The 23,063-nt window shown below is 43.5% G+C and overlaps 1 protein-coding gene across 1 annotated transcript in view; it reads right to left on the reverse strand.

Annotated features, from left to right (window-relative positions):
- Window positions 1-1,137: 1,137 nt before the first annotated feature.
- The window catches only part of grm8b (glutamate receptor, metabotropic 8b), a 221,560-nt gene continuing 199,634 nt past the window's right edge, over window positions 1,138-23,063 (reverse strand). The window contains exons 7-10 of the mRNA XM_064989963.1: window positions 21,655-21,794; window positions 20,408-21,343; window positions 2,554-2,800; window positions 1,138-1,721 (exon numbers count right to left, since the gene is read on the reverse strand). Of these exons, the coding sequence (XP_064846035.1) occupies window positions 1,672-1,721; window positions 2,554-2,800; window positions 20,408-21,343; window positions 21,655-21,794 (1,373 nt within the window). The 3' untranslated portion in view covers window positions 1,138-1,671. The remainder of the gene's footprint in view (window positions 1,722-2,553; window positions 2,801-20,407; window positions 21,344-21,654; window positions 21,795-23,063) is intronic.

Below are 23,063 nucleotides of genomic sequence, written 5' to 3' on the forward strand. Positions count from 1 at the left end.
TTTCATCAGCTGAAATAAAATATTCCAGAAATGTTCCATACGCACAAAAAGCTTACTCCTCTCAAATGTTGTGCACACATTGGTTTACATCCCTGTTAGTGAGCATTTGTCCTTTGCCAAGATAATCCACCCACCTGACAGGTATGGCGTATTAAAAAGCTGATTAAACAGCATGATCATTACACAGGTGCAAATTGTGCTGAGGACAATAAAAGGCCACTCTAAAATGTGAAGTTTTGTCACACAACACAGTGCCACAGATGTTTCAAGTTTTGAGGGAGTGTGCAATTGGCATGCTGACTGCAGGAATGTCCACCAGAGCTGTTGCCAGAGAATGTATTGATCATTTCTCTACAATAAGCCACCTCCAACGTTGTTTTAAGGAATTTGGCAGTATGTCCAGCCGGCGTCACAACCGCAGACCACGAGTATGGCTTTGTATGGGCGAGTGGTTTGCTGAGTGCCCCATGGTGGTGGTGGGGTTAAGGCATGGGTAGGCATAAGCTACGGACACAATGCAATGAACCAAGTTGCATTTTATCGATGGCAATTTGAATGCACAGAGATAACGTGACGAGATGCTGAGGCCCATTGTCGTGCCATTCATCCGTCTCCATCACCTCATGTTTCAGCATGATAATGCACGGCTCCATGTCGCAAGGATCTGTACACAACTCCTGGAAGCTGAAAATGTCCCAGTTCTTCCATGGCCTGCATACTCACCAGACATATCACCCATTGAGCATGTTTAGGATGCTCTGGATCGACAACAGCGTGTTCCAGTTCCCAACATTATCCTGCAACTTCACACAGCCATTGAAGAGGAGTGGGACATCCCACAGGTCACAATCAACAGCTCTATGCAAAGGAGATGTGTGGCGCTGTATGAGGCAAATGGGAGTTACACCAGATACTGACTGGGTTTCTGATCCACGCCCCTACCTTTTTTTTAAAGGTCTCTGTAACCAACAGATGTATATCTGTATTTCCAGTTATGTGAAATCCATAGATTAGCGTTTAAATGTACTGATTTCCTTATATTAACTAAAATCTTTGAAATTGTTGCATGTTGCGTTTATAGTATTGTTCAGTATTTTTTATCTCATATACACATCCAACAATGCTAAACATTTCCAAAACATTCATTTATTATAAATAAAGTATTTGTATAAAAATGTGCATGCTTAAACCATGTCATTAACAGATTTTACAACTCAAGGCTACGATTTAGTTAGCCGATACAGACAGACTCATCTTGTAATGCAGGTCAGACGACATGAGACAAGAATTTGAAATCTTCACAACCACAAAATACGTACAATTAGAATAACAACTAACAAGGTTGATCCCAACAATGTATTTTTAAATGATCTTTTAAATGAGGTTTCGTTTTCCTCTTCTGTTCACCATCCTCTTTCGTTAAGTCTCTTGGATGGTTTGTTTACTGACCATATATATTTTTTGGTCTGCTTCTAACAGGCCCATTAGCTCTGTCTGTGAACATGAAAGAGCAGACATATTTATTTTGGCTGCCACCCTTTCAGACATCATTTTGACTCTGATCAATATCAATGTCTCATGCTTGTTTGAAGGCCCTGTCATGTGTGAATCTGACACATCCAAGTCTGCATGTGGAATTCCTCAGTAATCCTCTATTCAGAGCTTCTCTCTTCAAATGGCATGGTTGGTGTAGCTGACATACGTTGTTTTGGATGATGGCACTGGAAAGACAAAGAATGGAGATGTTAGTTTCCTAAAGTGTTGTGATTGTACTAATTGTATCGCTTGCATTCCTTCCCTCAATGCATTACCACATAACCGAACAGTCTTGATGGGCATGTGGAGTCTACCATGGCTTTCTACCGGTGACCTAAACTAATAAAGTTGGCTATGTGAGATTATTAATCACTCACAATGAAGTTGAATTTTCCAGATGTATTCATGTATTAATTGGAGAAATTGTCCATAAATAGGAAAAAAGCAACACATTTTAGAGCTCAAACTGTGCAGTCAGCACAAACGTGACAAGTAAATAACCGGATGCTTGCTTGCCTGTATGAAACTTCTGCAGACGGGCTCAGAAAGGCCTTTGAAGTCTAAATCCGAGCGATGAACACTTTTTCCTAATCAGTTCTCAGGTGTCTTTTGAACTATCATAGATGAGATAATACAAAACATTTTCTACAAGCTGATTTCAACAATGATATCTCAGATACTGCTATAGCTGAGGAACTGCGCTTGATTTTACTGTATGTAAAAATTCCAAAGCCTGTTGCCAAACCTGTGTTTGAAACTAACATAGGCTACACAAAAATACAATTATTGGTAAAAAGAAAAATGGGGGTGGTTGTATAATAGTGGTTCCCAAACTGTGGGGTGACACCAACAAGAGGGGTGTGAACTGTTTGTGTCATGAAAAGTGCTTGTTTCCATAGAAAGACAGGAGAGGCGCGGCATTTTCACCAATAATGGAAGGCAGGCCTGAGTGCCAAAGTTGGGGAACTCCTGGTATAATATGTTAAGAAGGGGATCAGATCACATGTTTATACTCACTGCTGGTGTCCATTCCCTCGCAGAGTTCGGTCTTCACCTCTCCGTTGGGTCGCTCGGAGGTTAGCTGGGACAGCTTGCTGGTCATGGTGGCGACAGTGACAATGGCCTTGAAGCTGCGCTTGCGCTTGGGGACGTTCTGCTCTGGGTGGAAGATGATGATGTAGACCTTGGGCATGTAGAGCAGTCCCAGGGAGACGGAGGCGCTCAGGCTGAGGGAGACGGTTAGCGTGGCAGTCTGGATGTACATCTAGAGAGAGAGAGAGAGAGAGAGATATGAGTCAGGTGCTTCAAAGAGAGTCCTTGGAGGGGAACCTTTGTGGTCCCTGACACAGGGATCTTGTATCAATCCAATCATATTGCATCACATTTTAGATTTGATTTGGCATGGCACAGAGTGCATGCACTTTGCCCCTACATACATGTACAAATTACCTCAACTAACCTGTACCCCCGCACATTGACTTGGTACCGGTACCCCCTGTATAAAACCTCATTATGAATACTGTTCATTGACTACAGCTCAGTGTTCAACACCATAGTTCCCACAAAGCTAATCACTAAGCTAAGGACCCTGGGACTAAACACCTGCCTCTGAAAATGGATTCTGGACTTCCTGACGGGCTGCCCCCAGGTGGTAAGGGTAGGCAACAACACATCTTCCACGCTGATCCTCAACACGGGGGCCCTTCAGGGGTGCGTGCTTAGTCCCCTCCTGAACTCCCTGTTCACCCACGACTGCGTGGCCAAGCATGACTCCAACACCATTATTACGTTTGCATACGGCACAAAGGTGGTAGGCCTGATCACCGACAACGATGAGACAGCCTATAGGGAGGACGTCAGAGACCTGGCAGTGTGGTGCCAGAACAACAACCTCTCCTCAACGTGAGCAAAACAAAGGAGATGATTGTGGACTACAGGAAAAGGAGGGCCAAACACGTCCCCATTCACATCGACGGGGCTGTAGTGGAGCGGGTCAAGAGTTTCAAGCTCCTTGGTGTCCACATCACCAACAAACGATCATGGTCCAAACACACCAAGAAAGCCGTGAAGAAGGCACGACAACACATTTTCCTCCTTAGGAGACTGAAATGATTCGGAGGGCCAAGTCTAGGTCCAAAAGGCTCCTTAACATCTTCTACCCCCAAGCTATAAGACTGCTGAACAATTTATCAAATGGCCACCCGGACTATTTGCATTGACCCCCTCCCTTTGTCTTTATACTGCTGTTACTCGCTGCTTATTATCTATGCATAGTCACTTTACCCCACCCTACCTGTACAAATTACCTCGACTGACTTGCACCCCCACACATTGACTCGTACAGGTACCCCCTGTACATAGCCTCATTATTGTTATTTTACTATGTTACTTTTTTACCATAGTTTATTTTGAAAGTATTTTCTTAATTCTATTTTCTTAAAACTGCATTATTAGTTAAGGGCTTGTAAGTAAGTATTTCACGATAATATCCCACACCCGTTGTATTCGGCGCATGTCATGAAATTTGATGTGATCTTATTAGTATTTTGGCAGGTGCTCTTTCCTCAGAAGACTTCTTGTCAGTTTAATAGTGAGATCTATTGAACTTACTGGGATCAAACTCAAACCAACCGTATACAACCAAGTTGCTGTTCACTTGTTATGCACAGTGTGTTCACATGGAACGTTCAACTCACGGTACACTATTACACTATTCAGGTTTCTTATAACCACTTAAAACAAACTCATCTAACCACCGACAACCCAGGTGAAGTACCCCGACCTCATGCACACACATCCAGTCTTCTCCCACCTGTTAAGCGGAACCAGGCATTACAAACTCCTTGACTTCTTTCCAATGTCACAGTACCACAGTGCCTGTCAAGAACCGCTGACGTGAACATGCCTGCACCAAACAATCCTGCTTAGAGACCACCTGAGTAGTCATAGCAACAGGCTTTAGAAACGTCAACACAACTAATGGCCCCCTCATTGAGCAGTAAACCGACAGTGAGAATTCTCAGAGGGCGTTTGCTCAGTCATATCTGTACGTTTAGTGTGTGGTAGAGAATGAAAAGGAACTGGCAGATGGCACAGCTCCCTTGAGTCTTAACATCTCCACATAGGAAGTCATTCCATCACACATCAAGCTATTATTAGGAAATGTCTGGTAGACATCTAAGCATAAAGCCATTTAGAGGGCCTTGAGACAAACATCTAGGAATTTTTTATATAGTGACAAAAAAGTTCATATTACTCAATGTTGGCCATAGATTTCAAGGTTAACCATACTGGAGCACAAACATGAAGCCATTTCTTAACCACTTATAAAGGTGATAATATTACCTGTAGCCAGCTGCCAGTACTCTTTTGGGTACCGGTACTGTTTCAATTTAAGGTGAAACACTTTTGATACAATACTTTTGAGCTAATATTCTATAAAGAGGAGCAGGAACTCAAGCAGTAGAAACGTTGAGGTGCTGGTACTCCGCTCCGGTGAGTGCCTGCCCAAGTTAATCACCATCTGTGGCTCAAACCCCTTATCATTCCTTAGGGTTATCTTAACTGAATCTTTTGGCTACAGAGTGTTTTCCAGTGAGTCACCAGTCAGCAAGTCCTAGTTTGAACCAGTTCAACAGCCTCTTTAGATCTATAATAAGACTAATGGGGTGGGCTTCAAAAGGCAAGAGCTGAGGAACGATCACCCTCGCTTTTAGGTCAGCTAGGAATCTGGGGCATGAAGCTCAGTGACATTTACCACCAGAGACTGGCGATGTGGCCATGGCAGAGAGAGAGCCTGGCAATGTGGCAATGGCAGAGAGAGAGCCTGGCAATGTGGCCATGGCAGAGAGAGAGCGTTGCGATGTGGCCATGGCAGAGAGAGAGCCTGGCAATGTGGCAATGGCAGAGAGAGAGCCTGGCAATGTGGCAATGGCAGAGAGAGAGCCTGGCAATGTGGCCATGGCAGAGAGAGAGCGTTGCGATGTGGCCATGGCAGAGAGAGAGCCTGGCAATGTGACCATGGCAGAGAGAGAGCCTGGCAATGTGGCCATGGCAGAGAGAGAGCCTGGCAATGTGACCATGGCAGAGAGAGAGCCTGGCAATGTGGCCATGGCAGAGAGAGAGCCTGGCAATGTGGCCATGGCAGAGAGAGAGCCTGGCAATGTGGCCATGGCAGAGAGAGAGCCTGGCAATGTGGCAATGGCAGAGAGAGAGCCTGGCAATGTGGCAATGGCAGAGAGAGAGCCTGGCAATGTGGCCATGGCAGAGAGAGAGCCTGGCAATGTGGCAATGGCAGAGAGAGAGCCTGGCAATGTGGCCATGGCAGAGAGAGAGCCTGGCAATGTGGCAATGGCAGAGAGAGAGCCTGGCAATGTGGCCATGGCAGAGAGAGAGCCTGGCAATGTGGCCATGGCAGAGAGAGAGCCTGGCAATGTGGCCATGGCAGAGAGAGAGCCTGGCAATGTGACCATGGCAGAGAGAGAGCCTGGCAATGTGGCCATGGCAGAGAAAGAGCCTGGCAATGTGACCATGGCAGAGAGAGAGCCTGGCAATGTGGCCATGGCAGAGAGAGAGCCTGGCAATGTGGCCATGGCAGAGAGAGAGCGTTGCGATGTGGCCATGGCAGAGAGAGAGCCTGGCAATGTGGCAATGGCAGAGAGAGAGCCTGGCAATGTGGCCATGGCAGAGAGAGAGCCTGGCAATGTGGCCATGGCAGAGAGAGAGCGTTGCGATGTGGCCATGGCAGAAAGAGAGCGTTGCGATGTGGCCATGGCAGAGAGAGAGCCTGGCAATGTGGCCATGGCAGAGAGAGAGCCTGGCAATGTGGCAATGGCAGAGAGAGAGCCTGGCAATGTGGCCATGGCAGAGAGAGAGCGTTGCGATGTGGCCATGGCAGAAAGAGAGCGTTGCGATGTGGCCATGGCAGAGAGAGAGCCTGGCAATGTGGCCATGGCAGAGAGAGAGCCTGGCAATGTGGCAATGGCAGAGAGAGAGCCTGGAAATGTGGCCATGGCAGAGAGAGAGCCTGGCAATGTGGCCATGGCAGAGAGAGAGCCTGGCAATGTGGCCATGGCAGAGAGAGAGCCTGGCAATGTGACCATGGCAGAGAGAGAGCATGGCAATGTGGCCATGGCAGAGAAAGAGCCTGGCAATGTGACCATGGCAGAGAGAGAGCCTGGCAATGTGGCCATGGCAGAGAGAGAGCCTGGCAATGTGGCCATGGCAGAGAGAGAGCGTTGCGATGTGGCCATGGCAGAGAGAGAGCCTGGCAATGTGGCAATGGCAGAGAGAGAGCCTGGCAATGTGGCCATGGCAGAGAGAGAGCCTGGCAATGTGGCCATGGCAGAGAGAGAGCATTGCGATGTGGCCATGGCAGAAAGAGAGCGTTGCGATGTGGCCATGGCAGAGAGAGAGCCTGGCAATGTGGCCATGGCAGAGAGAGAGCCTGGCAATGTGACCATGGCAGAGAGAGCGTTGCAATATGGCCATGGCAGAGAGAGAGCCTGGCAATGTGGCCATGGCAGAGAGAGCGTTGCAATGTGGCCATGGCAGAAAGAGAGCCTGGCAATGTGACCATGGCAGAGAGAGAGCCTGGCAATGTGGCCATGGCAGAGAGAGCGTTGCAATGTGGCCATGGCAGAGAGAGAGCCTGGCAATGTGGCCATGGCAGAAAGAGAGCGTTGCGATGTGGCCATGGCAGAGAGAGAGCGTTGCGATGTGGCCATGGCAGAGAGAGAGCGTTGCGATGTGGCCATGGCAGAGAGAGAACGTTGCGATGTGGCCATGGCAGAGAGAGAGCGTTGCGATGTGGCCATGGCAGAGAGAGAGCGTTGCGATGTGGCCATGGCAGAGAGAGAGCGTTGCGATGTGGCCATGGCAGAGAGAGAGCCTGGCAATGTGGCCATGGCAGGGAGAGAAGAGAATGACTACTACACACATCACAAGCACATCATGGTCATAAGCACACTGTTAGAATGGTAGTGGGGGGAAATGGGGAGGAGTCTAACTAAAGGTTAGATATGGGTATACTGAACATAGGTATGAGGATGAGATTTATTTTTGTCATAATGTCATTAAACTGGACATCAGTTTTCTGCGATATAAAACAGCAACAGTATCACAGTCTATCATACACTCAAAAAAATGATGGGCTAAAAACTACCCAATTTGGGTATTTAACCAGTGCTGGTTAAATAGTGGACAGAACACACACTGGGTTATTTTTCAGATGGCATGGCCTATTACGGGTGTGGCTTTCATATAGTTATTTTGGCCACTCATGGAAGCAATTGTAATTCCTGTTCACCATGTTAAGTTTGTACACAGCAATTGTACATTTTACTATAATATTTTTGCAGTATTTTTTGGTGTGTAGTCTATAGTCTGTCTTTTTTAAATCCAGTTTTTCAAACCATTACTACATTAAACCATCTTTACTTCACTCCATGAATTATCATATGACTTTTCTTTTTTGTGACCAACGTTTTTGTATTTTTTTGTTTAGTTATTTATGTGTGTTGGCCTTTATAGATTGGTTATTTGTGTGTGTTGGCCTTTATAGATTGGTTATTTGTGTGTGTTGGTCTTAATAGATTGGTTATTTGTGTGTGTTGGGGTTTAGCTGAAATCATTCTTTACAGAGTCAAGTACAGTATTTGTCCGAACCTAAATTGTTCCTTGACTAGCGACATTCATTCTCACTGTAGATAATTTGAATGTTATAACCTATATTATCCATTGGCGAATTGGGAGAGAGTGAGGTGATTTGCCATCTAAGAGCAACATATTTTTGTGCGGCGGTGTTGCCTGCCCAAGTAATCGTCTTGGATTGAGATTCAAGGAGCCATCATTAAGTAACATACCTGATGCAACACATTTAATATTTACATTCATGCACTTCAAAATTAACTTTGTAACTTTTTCCCAGAAGCATTTAACTGCAGGGCACTCCCACATCATATGAAGGAATGTCCCCACCTGATTTAGGGGACACAGTGAACAGTTGGGACCAATTTCATCGTAAAACTTTTCTTTGGTGTTAAATAAAGTCTGTAAACATATTCTGTTCCAGTTAAAGTGTTGTTCAAATTCACTTTTTCACTTATTCACCTGTGGACCATACTTTTTTAATGGATAACTCAGAATAAGCTTTTCAAAAGTTGATATATTATAGAGATCAGGCCTTTTGGGAGCCCAGATAATTTAATGTGTATGTGTCTTGGAATCTTGGAATGTTCTCAAAGCACTACTGTCCATGATATCGGCAACTGTATGGATTCCACATTTGTGCCATTGGGAGGGATGCAAAAGGCTGCCCTCCAGATCTCAAGGCATTGCTAGCGCCTGGAAATATATTTCAAAGTTTGGTTCGGATAATCCTTCAAGTCAAATCAAATTTGTCACATGCGCCGAATACAACAAGTGTCGACCTTACCGCGAAGTGCTTACTTACAAGCCCTTAACCAACAGTGCAGTTCAAGAAGAGTTACCAAATACACTAAATTAAATAAAAAGTAACACAATCAGTGTGCGGGGGTACAAGTTAGTTGAGGTAATTTGTACATGTATTTAAGGGTGAAGTGACTATGCATAGATAATGAACAGCAAATAGCAGCATTGTACAAAACAAATGGAGGGGGGGGGTGTCAATGTAAATATTCCGGTGCCCATTTGATTAATTGTTCAGCAGTCTTATGTCTTGAGGGTTGGAAGCTGTTAAGGAGCCTTTTGGCCTAAGACTTGACACTCCGGTATCACTTGCCGTGCGTTAGCAGAGGACCTGGAGTCTCTGACAATTTTAAGGGCTTTCCTCTGACACTGCTTATTATATACTGTAGGTCCTGGATAGCAGGAAGCTTGGCTCCAGTGATGTACTGGGCTGTACGCACTACCCTCTGTAGCGCCTTACAGTCAGATGCCGAGCAGTTGCCATACCAGGCGGTGATGCAACCGGTCAGGATGCTCTCGATGGTGCAGCTGTAGAACCTTTTGAGGATCTGGGAACCCATGCCAAATCTTCAAATCAAACTCTATTTGTCACATGCGCCGAATACAAGCCCTTATTAACCAAGAGTGCAGTTCAAGAAGAGTTAAGAAAATATTTACCAAATCAACTAAAGTAAAAAATTCTAAAAAGTAACATAACAACATAACAATAACGAGGCTATACACAGGAGGTACCGGTACTGAGTCAGTGTGCGGGGGTACAGGTTAGATGTAATTTGTACATGTAGGAAGGGGTGAAGTGACTATGCATAGATTATAAACAGTGAGTAGCAGCAGTCTACAAAACAAATGGAGGGGGGGTCAATGTAATAGTCAAGTTGATTGATTGTTCAGCAACTGGGATATTAGTGCATCTACTGAGGTCAGATTGAATTGATTTGAGTGTTCTGTTAACATTTCTGGCAATGGTATAATTTAAGGAAGGAAATATATCTATTCGCAAGTATTTAAAATGGGAAACTATTAGGGTGGAGCCCTCCATCGTGGTCTTGAGAGGCATTAGGTAGGACATATTTGGCTCCAGTCAAAATGTTGTTAATCATTATGAATTCATTCAATTCCGCTTCAAATTGTTCACAGAAAGTATGTCTGTATTGTAAGGAAATATTAAAGCGCCATCTTGTGGCTCTTTAAGGAGATTATAATATAGAGTATGTAGCTGTCAGTAATAAGCATGATGATCAGATCAGATCAGCTGAATGTCTATTTTCTTGATTAAATAAAATGAAGGAGTAGATAAGAGTACGAAATCAATTTTGGAGAATGTTTTGTGCTGGTTTGAATAGAAAGTGTACTCTTTTGCTTTCGGGCTATGAGCTCACCAGGCATCAATGGGGTTGTAATCAGAGAGTATATGTTAGAGAACCTTGGTTGCCTGTGGATTGTAGTAGGTCTTATTAGATTTGTTCCCAGAATGGCATTCATGTCTGTCCCAAAAACCAGTTGGAATTCAGTTAATTATAACAATATGCTGTTCAGAGCATCTACAACTTTTTCTAAAGTCTCTATCCGCCGCCATTGTCGCAACCCCTATTACCAGCCTGTTCAACCTCTCTTTCATATCGTCTGAGATCCCTAAGGATTGGAAAGCTGCCGCAGTCATCCCCCTCTTCAAAGGGGGAGACACCCTGGACCCAAACTGTTACAGACCTATATCCATTCTGCCTTGCCTATCTAAGGTCTTCGAAAGCCAAGTCAACAAACAGGTCAATGACCATCTCGAATCACACCGTACCTTCTCCGCTGTGCAATCTGGTTTCCGAGCCGGTCACGGGTGCACCTCAGCCACGCTCAAGGTACTAAACGATATCATAACGGCCATCGATAAAAGACAGTACTGTGCAGCCGTCTTCATCGACCTTGCCAAGGCTTTCGACTCTGTCAATCACCATATTCTTATCGGCAGACTCAGTAGCCTTGGTTTTTCTGATGACTGCCTTGCCTGGTTCACCAATTGCTTTGCAGACAGAGTGCAGTGTGTCAAATCGGAGGGCATGCTGTCCGGTCCTCTGGCAGTCTCTATGGTGGTGCCACAGGGTTCAATTCTCGGGCCGACTCTTTTCTCTGTATATATCAATGATGTTGCTCTTGCTGCTGGTGATTCCCTGATCCACCTCTACGCAGATGACACCATTCTATATACATCCGGCCCGTCCTTGGACACTGTGCTATCTAACCTCCAAACAAGCTTCAATGCCATACAACACTCCTTCCGTGGCCTCCAACTGCTCTTAAATGCTAGTAAAACCAAATGCATGCTTTTCAACCGTTCGCTGCCTGCACCCGCACGCCTGACTAGTATCACCACCCTGGATGGTTCCGACCTTGAATATGTGGACATCTATAAGTACCTAGGTGTCTGGCTAGACTGTAAACTCTCCTTCCAGACTCATATCAAACATCTCCAATCGAAAATCAAATCTAGAGTCGGCTTTATATTCCGCAACAAAGCCTCCTTCACTCACACCGCCAAACTTACCCTAGTAAAACTGACTATCCTACCGATCCTCGACTTCGGCGACGTCATCTACAAAATAGCTTCCAACACTCTACTCAGCAAACTGGATGCAGTTTATCACAGTGCCATCTGTTTTGTCACTAAAGCACCTTATACCACCCACCACTGCAACTTGTATGCTCTAGTCGGCTGGCCCTCGCTATATATTCGTCGCCAGACCCACTGGTTCCAGGTCATCTACAAGTCCATGCTAGGTAAAGCTCCGCCTTATCTCAGTTCACTGGTCACGATGGCAACACCCATCCGTAGCACGCGCTCCAGCAGGTGTATCTCACTGATCATCCCTAAAGCCAACACTTCATTTGGCCGCCTTTCGTTCCAGTTCTCTGCTGCCTGTGACTGGAACGAATTGCAAAAATCGCTGAAGTTGGAGACTTTTATCTCCCTCACCAACTTCAAACATCTGCTATCTGAGCAGCTAACCGATCGCTGCAGCTGTACATAGTCTTATCGGTAAATAGCCCACCCAATTTTACCTACCTCATCCCCATTCTGTTTTTATTTATTTACTTTTCTGTTCTTTTGCACACCAATATCTCTACATGTACATGACCATCTGATCATTTATCACTCCAGTGTTAATCTGCAAAATTGTAATTATTTGCCTACCTCCTCATGCCTTTTGCACACAATGTATATAGACTCTTTTTTTTCTACTGTGTTATTGACTTGTTTATTGTTTACTCCATGTGTAACTCTGTGTTGTCTGTTCACACTGCTATGCTTTATCTTGGCCAGGTTGCATTTGCAAATGAGAACTTGTTCTCAACTAGCCTACCTGGTTAAATAAAGGTGAAAAAATAAAAAATAAATATGAATTTGGAGCAGGCACATTATTAAAGGCCATTTTCTTTGGATTATGGATACATTTAAGGAAAGTGATTCTGCCTTCTTGGTCTTCGCCTTTACCAAGGACTGTGATTTTGAGTTTCTTATGTATCATTATGATTACACCCTTAGTTTCGTTTGGGGATGATGAAAAAAGCAGATAGTCTGTTGATATAGTTCTCTGTTTTATGTGCTTCCTATTGGAGCAGGTGTGTTTTCTTAGAGCATATCTGAACTTTTCTATAGAAAGCTTGACCGACTTTCAGTATTCTGCCAAGCAGATCTTTGATGTGATATGATATGTGTAAGCTATCACAAATATATCGGCTGTTTTGCTCTTTTCACTCCTATCAACTTATTTTTCTAGCTTTTTCTAAAGTCTCTGAAAGTGGCGATAAGCTTCGGTCCACTACATATCCCGTTCTCATACGCTTTGAACTTGTCGAAAGAAAGGCGATATGAAACAACTTGGCTATTGCCTCCATCCATAGCTATCATTTAAGCTCCAGTTTTATATTCCCTGAAAAGAGTGGTTGCCTGTGAGCTCTTTCTCACAGGTTCCAAGACAAAATACAAGGCATACTAATACCAAACGTGACAGCTTTTGATTAACTAATCATATTTTGGCATTGCTATACTTTATAGGGCTTTGAAGAGTTTCCCAGCATAATGTAAATTCATACCAAAGACTCGAAGTCTCTCTGCCTGGCGCTCAAATGTATTGGGTTTAAGCCCTTGTGACAGACTAGCGTCCTGTCCATGTGGTGTACTTGTACCTCAAGCTGCCTCACACTACAGATTCAATAACAGAGGACTATCCTATACTGAATCATACAGTGCATGGAGATGGAGTCTAGTAGGCTACTGCATGAAACTATGAAAGCCGAAGATGAGTAGGCTAATGGATTTATGGGGAGTGGATAACCTAATTAGTCCATGTCTGCCATGAACCTAAACAGGCTTTTAGAAATGTCATCTCTGCACACTGGTGACATTTATAACAACTTACTTATGATAGGAACCCAAGTCATGATGTTATGTAAATTCGGATGAGGAAACAAAGTAACTGAGAATAACCTCCTGAAGGATCATGCTTATGAAATGGTTAATGGACATATATTAGGCTTAGTCATACATACGATAAATGCAATGCACCCCTTACAACATGTGAATATTGACATTGAAGCGACAGCAATAAGCTCAAAAGATCCATGTTTTCTGTAGCCTCTTCACTCCGGGAGACCTGTACATTGGATTGGTCTCCCGTCGCTGAAGTCGACACCCCGTATCCCGTAACAACATATTTAATAGTCCTCTAGCTGACCTATTTCACAGAAACTTTTCCCGTCACCAAGGGCACATCTTTACCAGTCATTTCAGGGTATTTTAATCTGAGGGATAAACAACCAATAGGGTACAACCATAAAAACATTAGTGGGTGCAACCATGACAACTAGTAGAATGTGGGCAATCTCAGCCATGGAATGTGCACTCGCCCAACACAAGGGTATTACCTTTGTGATGAGAGTTGAAGTGACAAGCGTCTGTCTCTAAAATGACAAGAGCTGGGGCATTTATCCAGCTTGCTGTGATCAATGGGAAAGACTGTTAATCAGTGGAGTGATGGTCGTGTGCTATATAAGCACTATTTTATATTTTTCCAGGGACACCAATCATACCGGTGTTCTCTATGGACATTTAACTATGTGTGTCAGTAAATCACAATAGGGATTGGATTTATCTGTTGTGACTGCTGGAGAACAATAGGGTGTCACTTTTTATTTAACTTTTATTTAACTAGGCAAGTCAGTTAAGAACAAATTCTTATTTACAATGACTGCCTACCCAGGCCAAACCCAGACAATATTGGGCCAATTGTGTGCCGCCCTATGGGTCTCCCATTCACAGCCAGATGTGATTCAGTCTGGATTTGAACCAGGGTCTGTAGTGACACCTCTTGCATTGAGATGTAGTGCCTTAGACCACTGCCCCACTCGGGAACCCTAGACAGTGCAACTCTTGGGACAGTGCAAGTTAAGCGGCATTGATTTTCTAAAATATGAATAGGCTATTATGCTTTGTTTCCCCTTTTTTCCAATTCCACAAATATAGAGATTGATATGTGGTGTTTAGCAGTCCTCTAAAAAAGTGATTTCTGTAGAGGTGATTTTTCAATGGCCAGTGAGGCTTGTTCATTCTCTAAAGATTAATAAGGTGGTATTCTACACTGTTTAAGACCTGGAGAGCTTTTCTGTCTTAAGGCAAAATCATCAACCATCAATCTATTAATAGGTGATGAGTTTTATACATCATGTTGAGTGCTACAGTGAGGACGTGCAAGACGCTAGTAATTAAACAAAGTTTCAGGAGGGGTGTTATTTCATTCATAAGGAAACTTGGAATTGAATTGGGAATTATTCTTGACATAGCAGAATTCCAGTCATTCACTGATTTTGTCACATCTGCTCCTGCTACACCCTCTGGTGTTCATCCGGTGTCTTCTTGACCTGCAGTTACTCCCCCTGTACATTCTCTCTCTCTCCCTCTCTTTGTGATTGTGTGGTTGGAGACAGGTGTGCTGGAGTCAGAGCACATCCCTACCAGCTGCAACTTGTTCCATAATCAAGACCTCTACAAATACCACTTCCACCCTGCCGGATTGTAATCTCTGCTCAGTCAGTTCATGATTCTAGACATTTATTACTGCTCAAGATCCTGTTACTCTGCTGTACCTGTTTCCTTGCCTGACACCGTTTATCCTCTCATTGCAGTTATTGCTCTGTCTCTGGCATCTGTCTCCTGTTCCACATCTCACCACCCAACTACCTTGCTCTGGATTTTACTCACCGCTACTACCTTGGATTCCCCTCAGGACCTATTTACCATGTTCTACTCAGCCAACTCCAACCTCAGTCTCCACATCTGGTTTTTCTGCAACTCATCCGAGCTCCCTTGATCTGCACTCCATATCGCTCTGTGCAACAATACATATTTTGTTTCATTCATCACTGTTTCCTCATCTGAGTCTGCTCTTGGGTTCACCTGTGTTGTTCCGCTTAACAGATTTTGTGATCCTATAGGTTTATGCACTGTATCATTCATTCTATTAGCATATGTTTACACTAGGTACTGTAGAAGTGGGATTGGTATATCTATCCCTAAAGAAGGGGTGACAGAAAAGTCAATACATTTAGCCACGGCTGTGTTTCTTTCTTCAGGGCTAAGCAGACACAACATATTACATATCAAATAATACAAAAAATAATCATAAAAGATCAGCCTCTGTAACCAACCCAGCCTCTGTAAACAACCCAGCCGCTGTAAACAACCCAGCCTATGCAAACAACCCAGATGCTGTAAACAACCCAGATGCTGTAAACAACCCAGCCTCTGTAAAAAAACAGCCGCTATAAACAACCCAGACACTGTAAACAACCCAGATGCTGTAAACAAACCAGCCTCTAGCCGCTGTAAACAACCCAGCCTTTGTAAACAACCCAGCCACTGCAAACAACCCAGCCTCTGTAAACAACCCAGCCTCTAGCCGCTGTAAACAACCCAGCCGCTGTAAACAACCCAGACGCTGTAAACAACCCAGACGCTGTAAACAACCCAGGCACTGTAAAAAAACCAGCCTCTAGCCGCTGTAAACAACCCAGCCTTTGTAAACAACCCAGCCACTGCAAACAACCCAGCCTCTGTAAACAACCCAGCCTCTAGCCTTTGTAAACAACCCAGCCTTTGTAAACAACCCAGCCTCTGTAAACAACTCAGCCTCTGTAAACAACCCAGCCACTGTAAACAACCCAGCCTCTAGCCGCTGTAAACAACCCAGCCGCTGTAAACAACCCAGACTCTGTAAACAACCCAGCTGCTGTAAACAACCCAGCCGCTGTAAACAACCCAGCCTCCTTAAACAACCCAGCCGCTGTAAATAACCCAGCCTCTAGCCGCTGTAAACAACCCAGCTGCTGTAAATAACCCTGCCGCTGTAAATAAAACCAGCCTCTAGCCGCTGTAAACAACCCAGCCGCGATAAACAACCCAGCCTCCGTAAACAACCCAGCTGCTGTAAATAACCCTGCCGATGTAAATAAAACCAGCCTCTTGCCGATGTAAACAACCCAGCCGATGTAAACAACCCAGCCGAAGTAAGCAACCCAGCCTCTGTAAACAACCCAGCCTCTGTAAACAACCCAGCCGCTGTAAACAACCCAGCCGCGATAAACAACCCAGCCTCCGTAAACAACCCAGCTGCTGTAAATAACCCTGCCGATGTAAATAAAACCAGCCTCTAGCCAATGTAAACAACCCAGCCGATGTAAACAACCCAGCCGATGTAAACAACCCAGCCGAAGTAAGCAACCCAGCCTCTGTAAACAACCCAGCCTCTGTAAACAACCCAGCCTCCGTAAACAACCCAGCTGCTGTAAATAACCCTGCCGATGTAAATAAAACCAGCCTCTAGCCGATGTAAACAACCCAGCCGATGTAAACAACCCAGCCGAAGTAAGCAACCCAGCCTCTGTAAACAACCCAGCCTCTGTAAACAACCCAGCCTCTGTAAACAACCCAGCCTCTGTAAACAACCCAGGCTCTGGAAATTACAGGGTAGACACAATTCCCTGTAGCTTGTATATTTTTTTTAACGTATATATTACTAGCTCAATTTCATAGAATACATGAATATGTTACTTGTGTTATAAGGTTCTTTGATAGAATACATGAATATGTTACTTGGTTATAAGATTCTTTGATAGAATACATGAATATGTTACTTGTGTTATAAGGTTCTTTGATAGAATACATGAATATGTTACTTGTGTTATAAGGTTCTTTGATAGAATACATGAATATGTCACTTGTGTTATAAGGTTCTTTGAAGGAATACATGAATATGTCACTTGTGTTATAAGGTTCTTTGATAGACTACACATGTTACTTGTGGAATAAGGTTCTTTGATAGACTACATATGTTACTTGTGGAATAAGATTCTTTGCAAATCTGAGTCTGTGATTCACAACACTATTAGTTCAACCATTCTGTATTATACTAGCAGAACGTTTTACAGAGTCCAAATCATGTTTCAACCATTCTGTATGATACTAGCAGAACGTTTTACAGAGCCCAAATCATGTTTCAACCATTCTGTATTATACTAGAGCAGAACGTTTTACAGAGCCCAAATCATGTTTCAACCATTCTGTATTATACTAGAGCAGTACGTTTTACAGAGCCCAAATCATGTTTCAACCATTCTGTATTATACTAGCAGAACGTTTTACAGAGCCCAAATCATGTTTCAACCATTCTGTATTATACTAGCAGAATGTTTTACAGAGCCCAAATCATGTTTCAACCATTCTGTATGATACTAGCAGAACGTTTTACAGAGCCCAAATCATGCTTCAACCATTCTGTATTATACTGGCAGATCGTTTTACAGAGCCCAAATCATGTTTCAACCATTCTGTATTATACTAGCAGATCGTTTTACAGAGCCCAAATCATGTTTCAACCATTCTGTATTAAACTAGCAGATCGTCTTACAGAGCCCAAATCATGTTTCAACCATTCTGTATTAAACTAGCAGATCGTCTTACAGAGCTCAAATCATGTTTCAACCATTAATGGTTTAGAAGACGAGCTGTCCTTGTACTAATACTTTATTAGATAGAGTATTCATTCTTTATTATCTTATTAAAGATTCATATGGCTCTCACCTGCATTGCCAGCAACTCCCATCTTCTTACGACTTTGCCCAGAAAGCCACACTGAGAAACTGATGACCAAGAGTCACCTGCAATTCTACAATTTCAGGCAGTGCTCAAAACCTTGTCACTAAGAGTGTCATGTCCAATTACTTTAATTGGTTGTGTGACATGGTGGTCAATAGGCTCCATATCTCATCAATATCTCAATACTCTTAAACTCATGTGGGATTTTTGGAAGACAACAGAATACCACAGGCACCATAGGCACTTTGGTCTACTACTGTACCTCGCTCCCTACAGACTGCAACATGCTCAACTAATAAAGATACAAAATGATGAGGTAGAATCACCATCTAGGAAAACAGTTATGGGTACACTTAAGAGACTTCAAAAATAATAACTTGTTTTTATTATTTATTTGGTCCCCAGTAAGTTGCTCCCATGGGGTAGTCTATAATAAGCTTAACTTTGAATAGTAATGATTCTAAACCATTTGTTTTCTTACATGAAATTGGAACAGCATTACATCAATTTATTATGACTGTGTATGGCTTGGCTAGTTAAGACCTTCTATAATGCAACTATAGTTTGCAATATTTGTGACCTAAGTAAGCCAATATTCAGCTTTGAAAGGCCTGGCTACATCTGCTGCTACGCAAAGCCTGGGTGAAATGTTCCAAGTGTTCCACTGTTTTAATGTGGATCCATAAAGAGGTCTACACTGAATGCATTGGAGGTTATATAAAAACAACCAAATATGCTACATTACTGTCATGGTTTCTGTGTTGATCATTAGTAACGCCTTAATTGTTGCAGACCAACCATTGTTTCAAGACTTCCAAAAAACTGTAACAATGTGACAGAACTTCACAAGAAACTCACAACAGTTTCCTGAACTCACAGGAAAACTGTGCTAATGAGATCTGGCCAAAAATAGTGGGGAAGAAAACAGTCTTTCTTCACTCAGCTCCTCAATTTAAAAGACTGACGCAGCTTTCAGTAGAAAACTTCAATGGAAAAATCCCTCTTTGAAATCATCCATTTAGCAACCTATATCCAGCAACCTATCTACGAAAGCCTTTGAAATCATCCATCTAGCAGCCTATCTATGGTAGCCTTTGAAATCATCCATCTACCAGCCTATCTACAGTAACCTTTGAAATCATATGAAATTGTCCAGTTTACTGTAGAATTTGAACCAATTGAAAGCATTGCCATGGGATTTGCTAGGTCGTGATGTGTGGCATGACACTGACTGACAATGTGCATTGTAGGCCTAATCCTATAGATGGGTTAGCTGACAACGTCACAAAAACGATAAGCAGGCTTCAATGGGGCAGAAGTCCGTGTTGTTTGATTCTGGATGGCCAGACAGCTGGCAACAATGACAAGCTGCTGCCATGTGGGGAATCATAGGTGGCTCGTTTCAACTAGTTTTATCTTGTTTTTGATACCATGTCTTGTTTTGAGGTGTTTTTTGGCTGATGTCACGTCTATGCTAATATGACAAAAATTCGAAGTAGTTTACCAACAACTGTAACGATGTACTTGAGAGACAACAAGTGCCCATTATGCAAATGCATTTATGTTTTCAATAAACATTGGAGACAATATATAGTTTACATGTTGTCAACTATCTAAGCCAACCCTGTCTGTTTTGCCCCCTAGTTGCGCATACGTCAGTTTTGTTGCCAAACAACCAACTCATCTATGCAATGACAAAATAGTCAATATGAAGATTGAGGGAGACGTTCCTCAGCTTATTTACTGATACCATTCTTCCCCAGTGTGACTGATAGCCGACGCACTTCCCCGCAAATCATATGCAGCGATCTAATTGTCAAAATAGTCCAGAACAACCATATCCTTAGCAATTTAATTACACATGTCATTACATGACCAACAGTCAGTGCAGAGAATGAAAGCGAGGGCAGTTCATTACATTGAGTGGTTAGTCAACTCTAGGGGTCAAAATAATTACTGACCTTAAGTGAGAACACGACACAGACCACAGACTCTTTCCATTTTCTACCAACTCTTATCACCAAAGAGCCTCTGAGATTCACAGCATATTAGCCAATTCCACACAATAGATTACTCACAATTACACTGTAGACCCCTCAAATTCAAATCTGGACCTTGAAGCCAGTTCCACTGCTTTTCTCATCCTTCCCCTCTAATCTTTGGACTGTTTTAGACCTGGGACACCAAGTGGGTGCAATTCATTATCAGGTAGAACAGAAAACCAGCAGGCTCCGGACATGTAGGTGTATTAAATACAAAACACAATCAAAACAGACTCACCCTTTCTGCCGACTGTGCCGTCCCAAAGAAGATGGGTATAAAAGCTAACCAAATAATGCAGGTAGTGTACATAGTAAATCCAATAGGCTTGGCCTCGTTGAAGGTCTCTGGCACTCCCCTGGTCTTGATGGCATAAACAGTACATGTGACCATCAACAGGATACTGTATCCAAGCGAGCAGATGAGTGAGAGGTCTGAGATGTCACACTTGAGCACCCCGCGGGCGTTCTCAGGGTCCTGCGTGCGCTGTTCACCATAGTCCACTACCGTGTGTGGCGGGTCGGCGGTGAACCACACAAACACACCCATTAACTGAACTGAGATCAGGCTGAAGGTGATGACCAGCTGGGAGGCCGGGGAGATGAACCGCGGTGCAGTAACAGCCTTCTTGCCCTGCTCGAAGATGCGGTGGATGCGGTTGGTTTTGGTAAGCAAAGCTGCATAGCTGAAGCACATCCCCAGGCCCAGGAAAATGCGCCTAAAGGAGCAAACGGCAACGTCAGGGGCTGCGATCATGGGGAAGGTGATAGCATAGCACAGGAAGATACCTGTGAGCAAAACATAGCTCATCTCCCGGCCCGAGGCTCGGACAATGGGTGTGTCGTGGTAACGCACAAAGGTGACAATGACGAAGGTGGTAGCCAGAATGCCCAGGACAGAGATAAATACTGGCAACACTGCCCAGGGAGAGTGCCACTCCAGCTTGATGATGGGGATAGGTTGGCACCCGGAGTGGTTCTGGTCAGGGCGTTGCTCATATGGGCACAGCTCACACATGAACTCACTGGCCTGGAAGTGGTAGCCCTCACAGCGCTCGCAGTGCCAGCAACATGGTACTCCCTTCACCACCTTCTTTCTCTCGCCCATCTTGCAGGGCAGGCTGCACACAGAGGCGGGCACAGAGGGGTCTCCACTGGTCCACTGCATGGCATCCATCTGAGGTGGGCAGAATATGACACTGATCTTAAAAATGAGCAAGAACTAAAAGAAGATGACTCAATAACATTGACTTAATTTATCAACATCATCATTGTTGTCATCATCATCCTCATTAAATTAAGTCAAATCTCTCTCTTTCAATATTGGCAAATTAGTTAAATTAATTGCATATGACAGTTTTTTTTACAGATATTGGAGAAAATGTTATTTTTAACAACATTCTTAAGACTTGGATACAATAACATTAGGCAGAGACAAAGCAGTAACATAACATTGAAGGAAAGTGGAGTAACTGCAATCATCCTTACATTTAGGTATAGCTGGTCGGTCCAGTGGCCGATGACCTTGTACTCTGCTGTTGATCTGTTGTTGATCTGGTACTGAAAGATGTCGTAGCGTCCTGGAGCATCGCCATTCTCATTAAATGTGACAGGAGTCCCAGCACTTCCTATAAAACAGGAAGCCCACTACAGTCAAAATTCTGTTTTTCCTGTGTTTTGTATCATATTGTACAATAGGTGATGAAACTAACACTGATGAAGTGTGAAGAAATGTGATCACATGTTATTTCCTGATAGATGCTGGTTGACAATACAATATACACAGGACCTTCTATTCAGCAGTTTTGCATGGGCGGTAGTTTCAGATTGTCTGATGACATCACCAGGCGGTAAATTGGTTAATAGACCAATAACAAAGAGAGTTCCAAATCTCTCTGCCAATAACAGCTAGTTTTAAGTTTCCCCCTCCCCTCTCAAACCACTCCCAAACAGTCCTTGCAAAATTCTGCTTGAGAAATATTGTTTTTGCAAAAAAAAGTGTCAATATTAATGGGAAACTATTACAGTAAGGTACTTCATTGTTACCAAGAAATGATTTGATATTGATATAAAATCAGATGCATTGGGCCTTAAAACATTACTGAAAAATGTACATACATTTAGAGAAAATATGACTGAAACAATGAACTTGGCTGTTTGTGTTATCATAACATAACATAGCTTGAGTGTTTACAAGATGTTAAATCCTCTGCTTCATTTCTTTACCCATGGTTATGGTATTTAAATAGAAAAAAAGATGGAGAATATACTGCCATTGTTATAGTCAAGGCTCTCTCGAGATTGTTTTTCAGTGTACCTGTCACAGATACAGCCAAGAAAAATGGTTTAGCTGTCACTATTGACTACAATCTACACTGCCAAAGTTCCAAAATCCTTTCAGGTAGCTATCTTGTCTCCCAGATGACCTGCCTACAGTAACACTGCTCATGTACCACCTCGTGTTCTTAAATCTTGTAAAATCCAACACAGTCGGGAAGGAAGTGGAGAGCATTATTAAAAATATACATCTCAAGAGAACTATGTATTATAACATTTTCTGCAGAGAAGTTGAGAGGATTGGGCCTGAAGTATCAGATAAAGAGATCTGACTCTCCAAAACACCACCCACAACCACATTATGCTTCCTGTGTCTGTCAGTGATAGATTAATCCATTGACACACTTTCCCACTGTGCGCACCTATCACCCTCTTGCCTATGTGCGGCGGCTTGGCAGAGAGCTGCAAATGAAACAGGAAGAATAGGTCTGACTGTTTGGACATACACAGCACATCTATCTGCATCTCACTGCAATACACAGAAGTCTTAATTAGGCACAGGAGGAAATCCTCCAGTCTGAAGATATCCTCCTGTATTTTGGTGCCCTTTCAAGTTGGCA

This window comes from Oncorhynchus masou, chromosome 15 (genome assembly GCF_036934945.1).
Source record: "Oncorhynchus masou masou isolate Uvic2021 chromosome 15, UVic_Omas_1.1, whole genome shotgun sequence".
Classification (NCBI taxonomy): domain Eukaryota; kingdom Metazoa; phylum Chordata; class Actinopteri; order Salmoniformes; family Salmonidae; genus Oncorhynchus; species Oncorhynchus masou.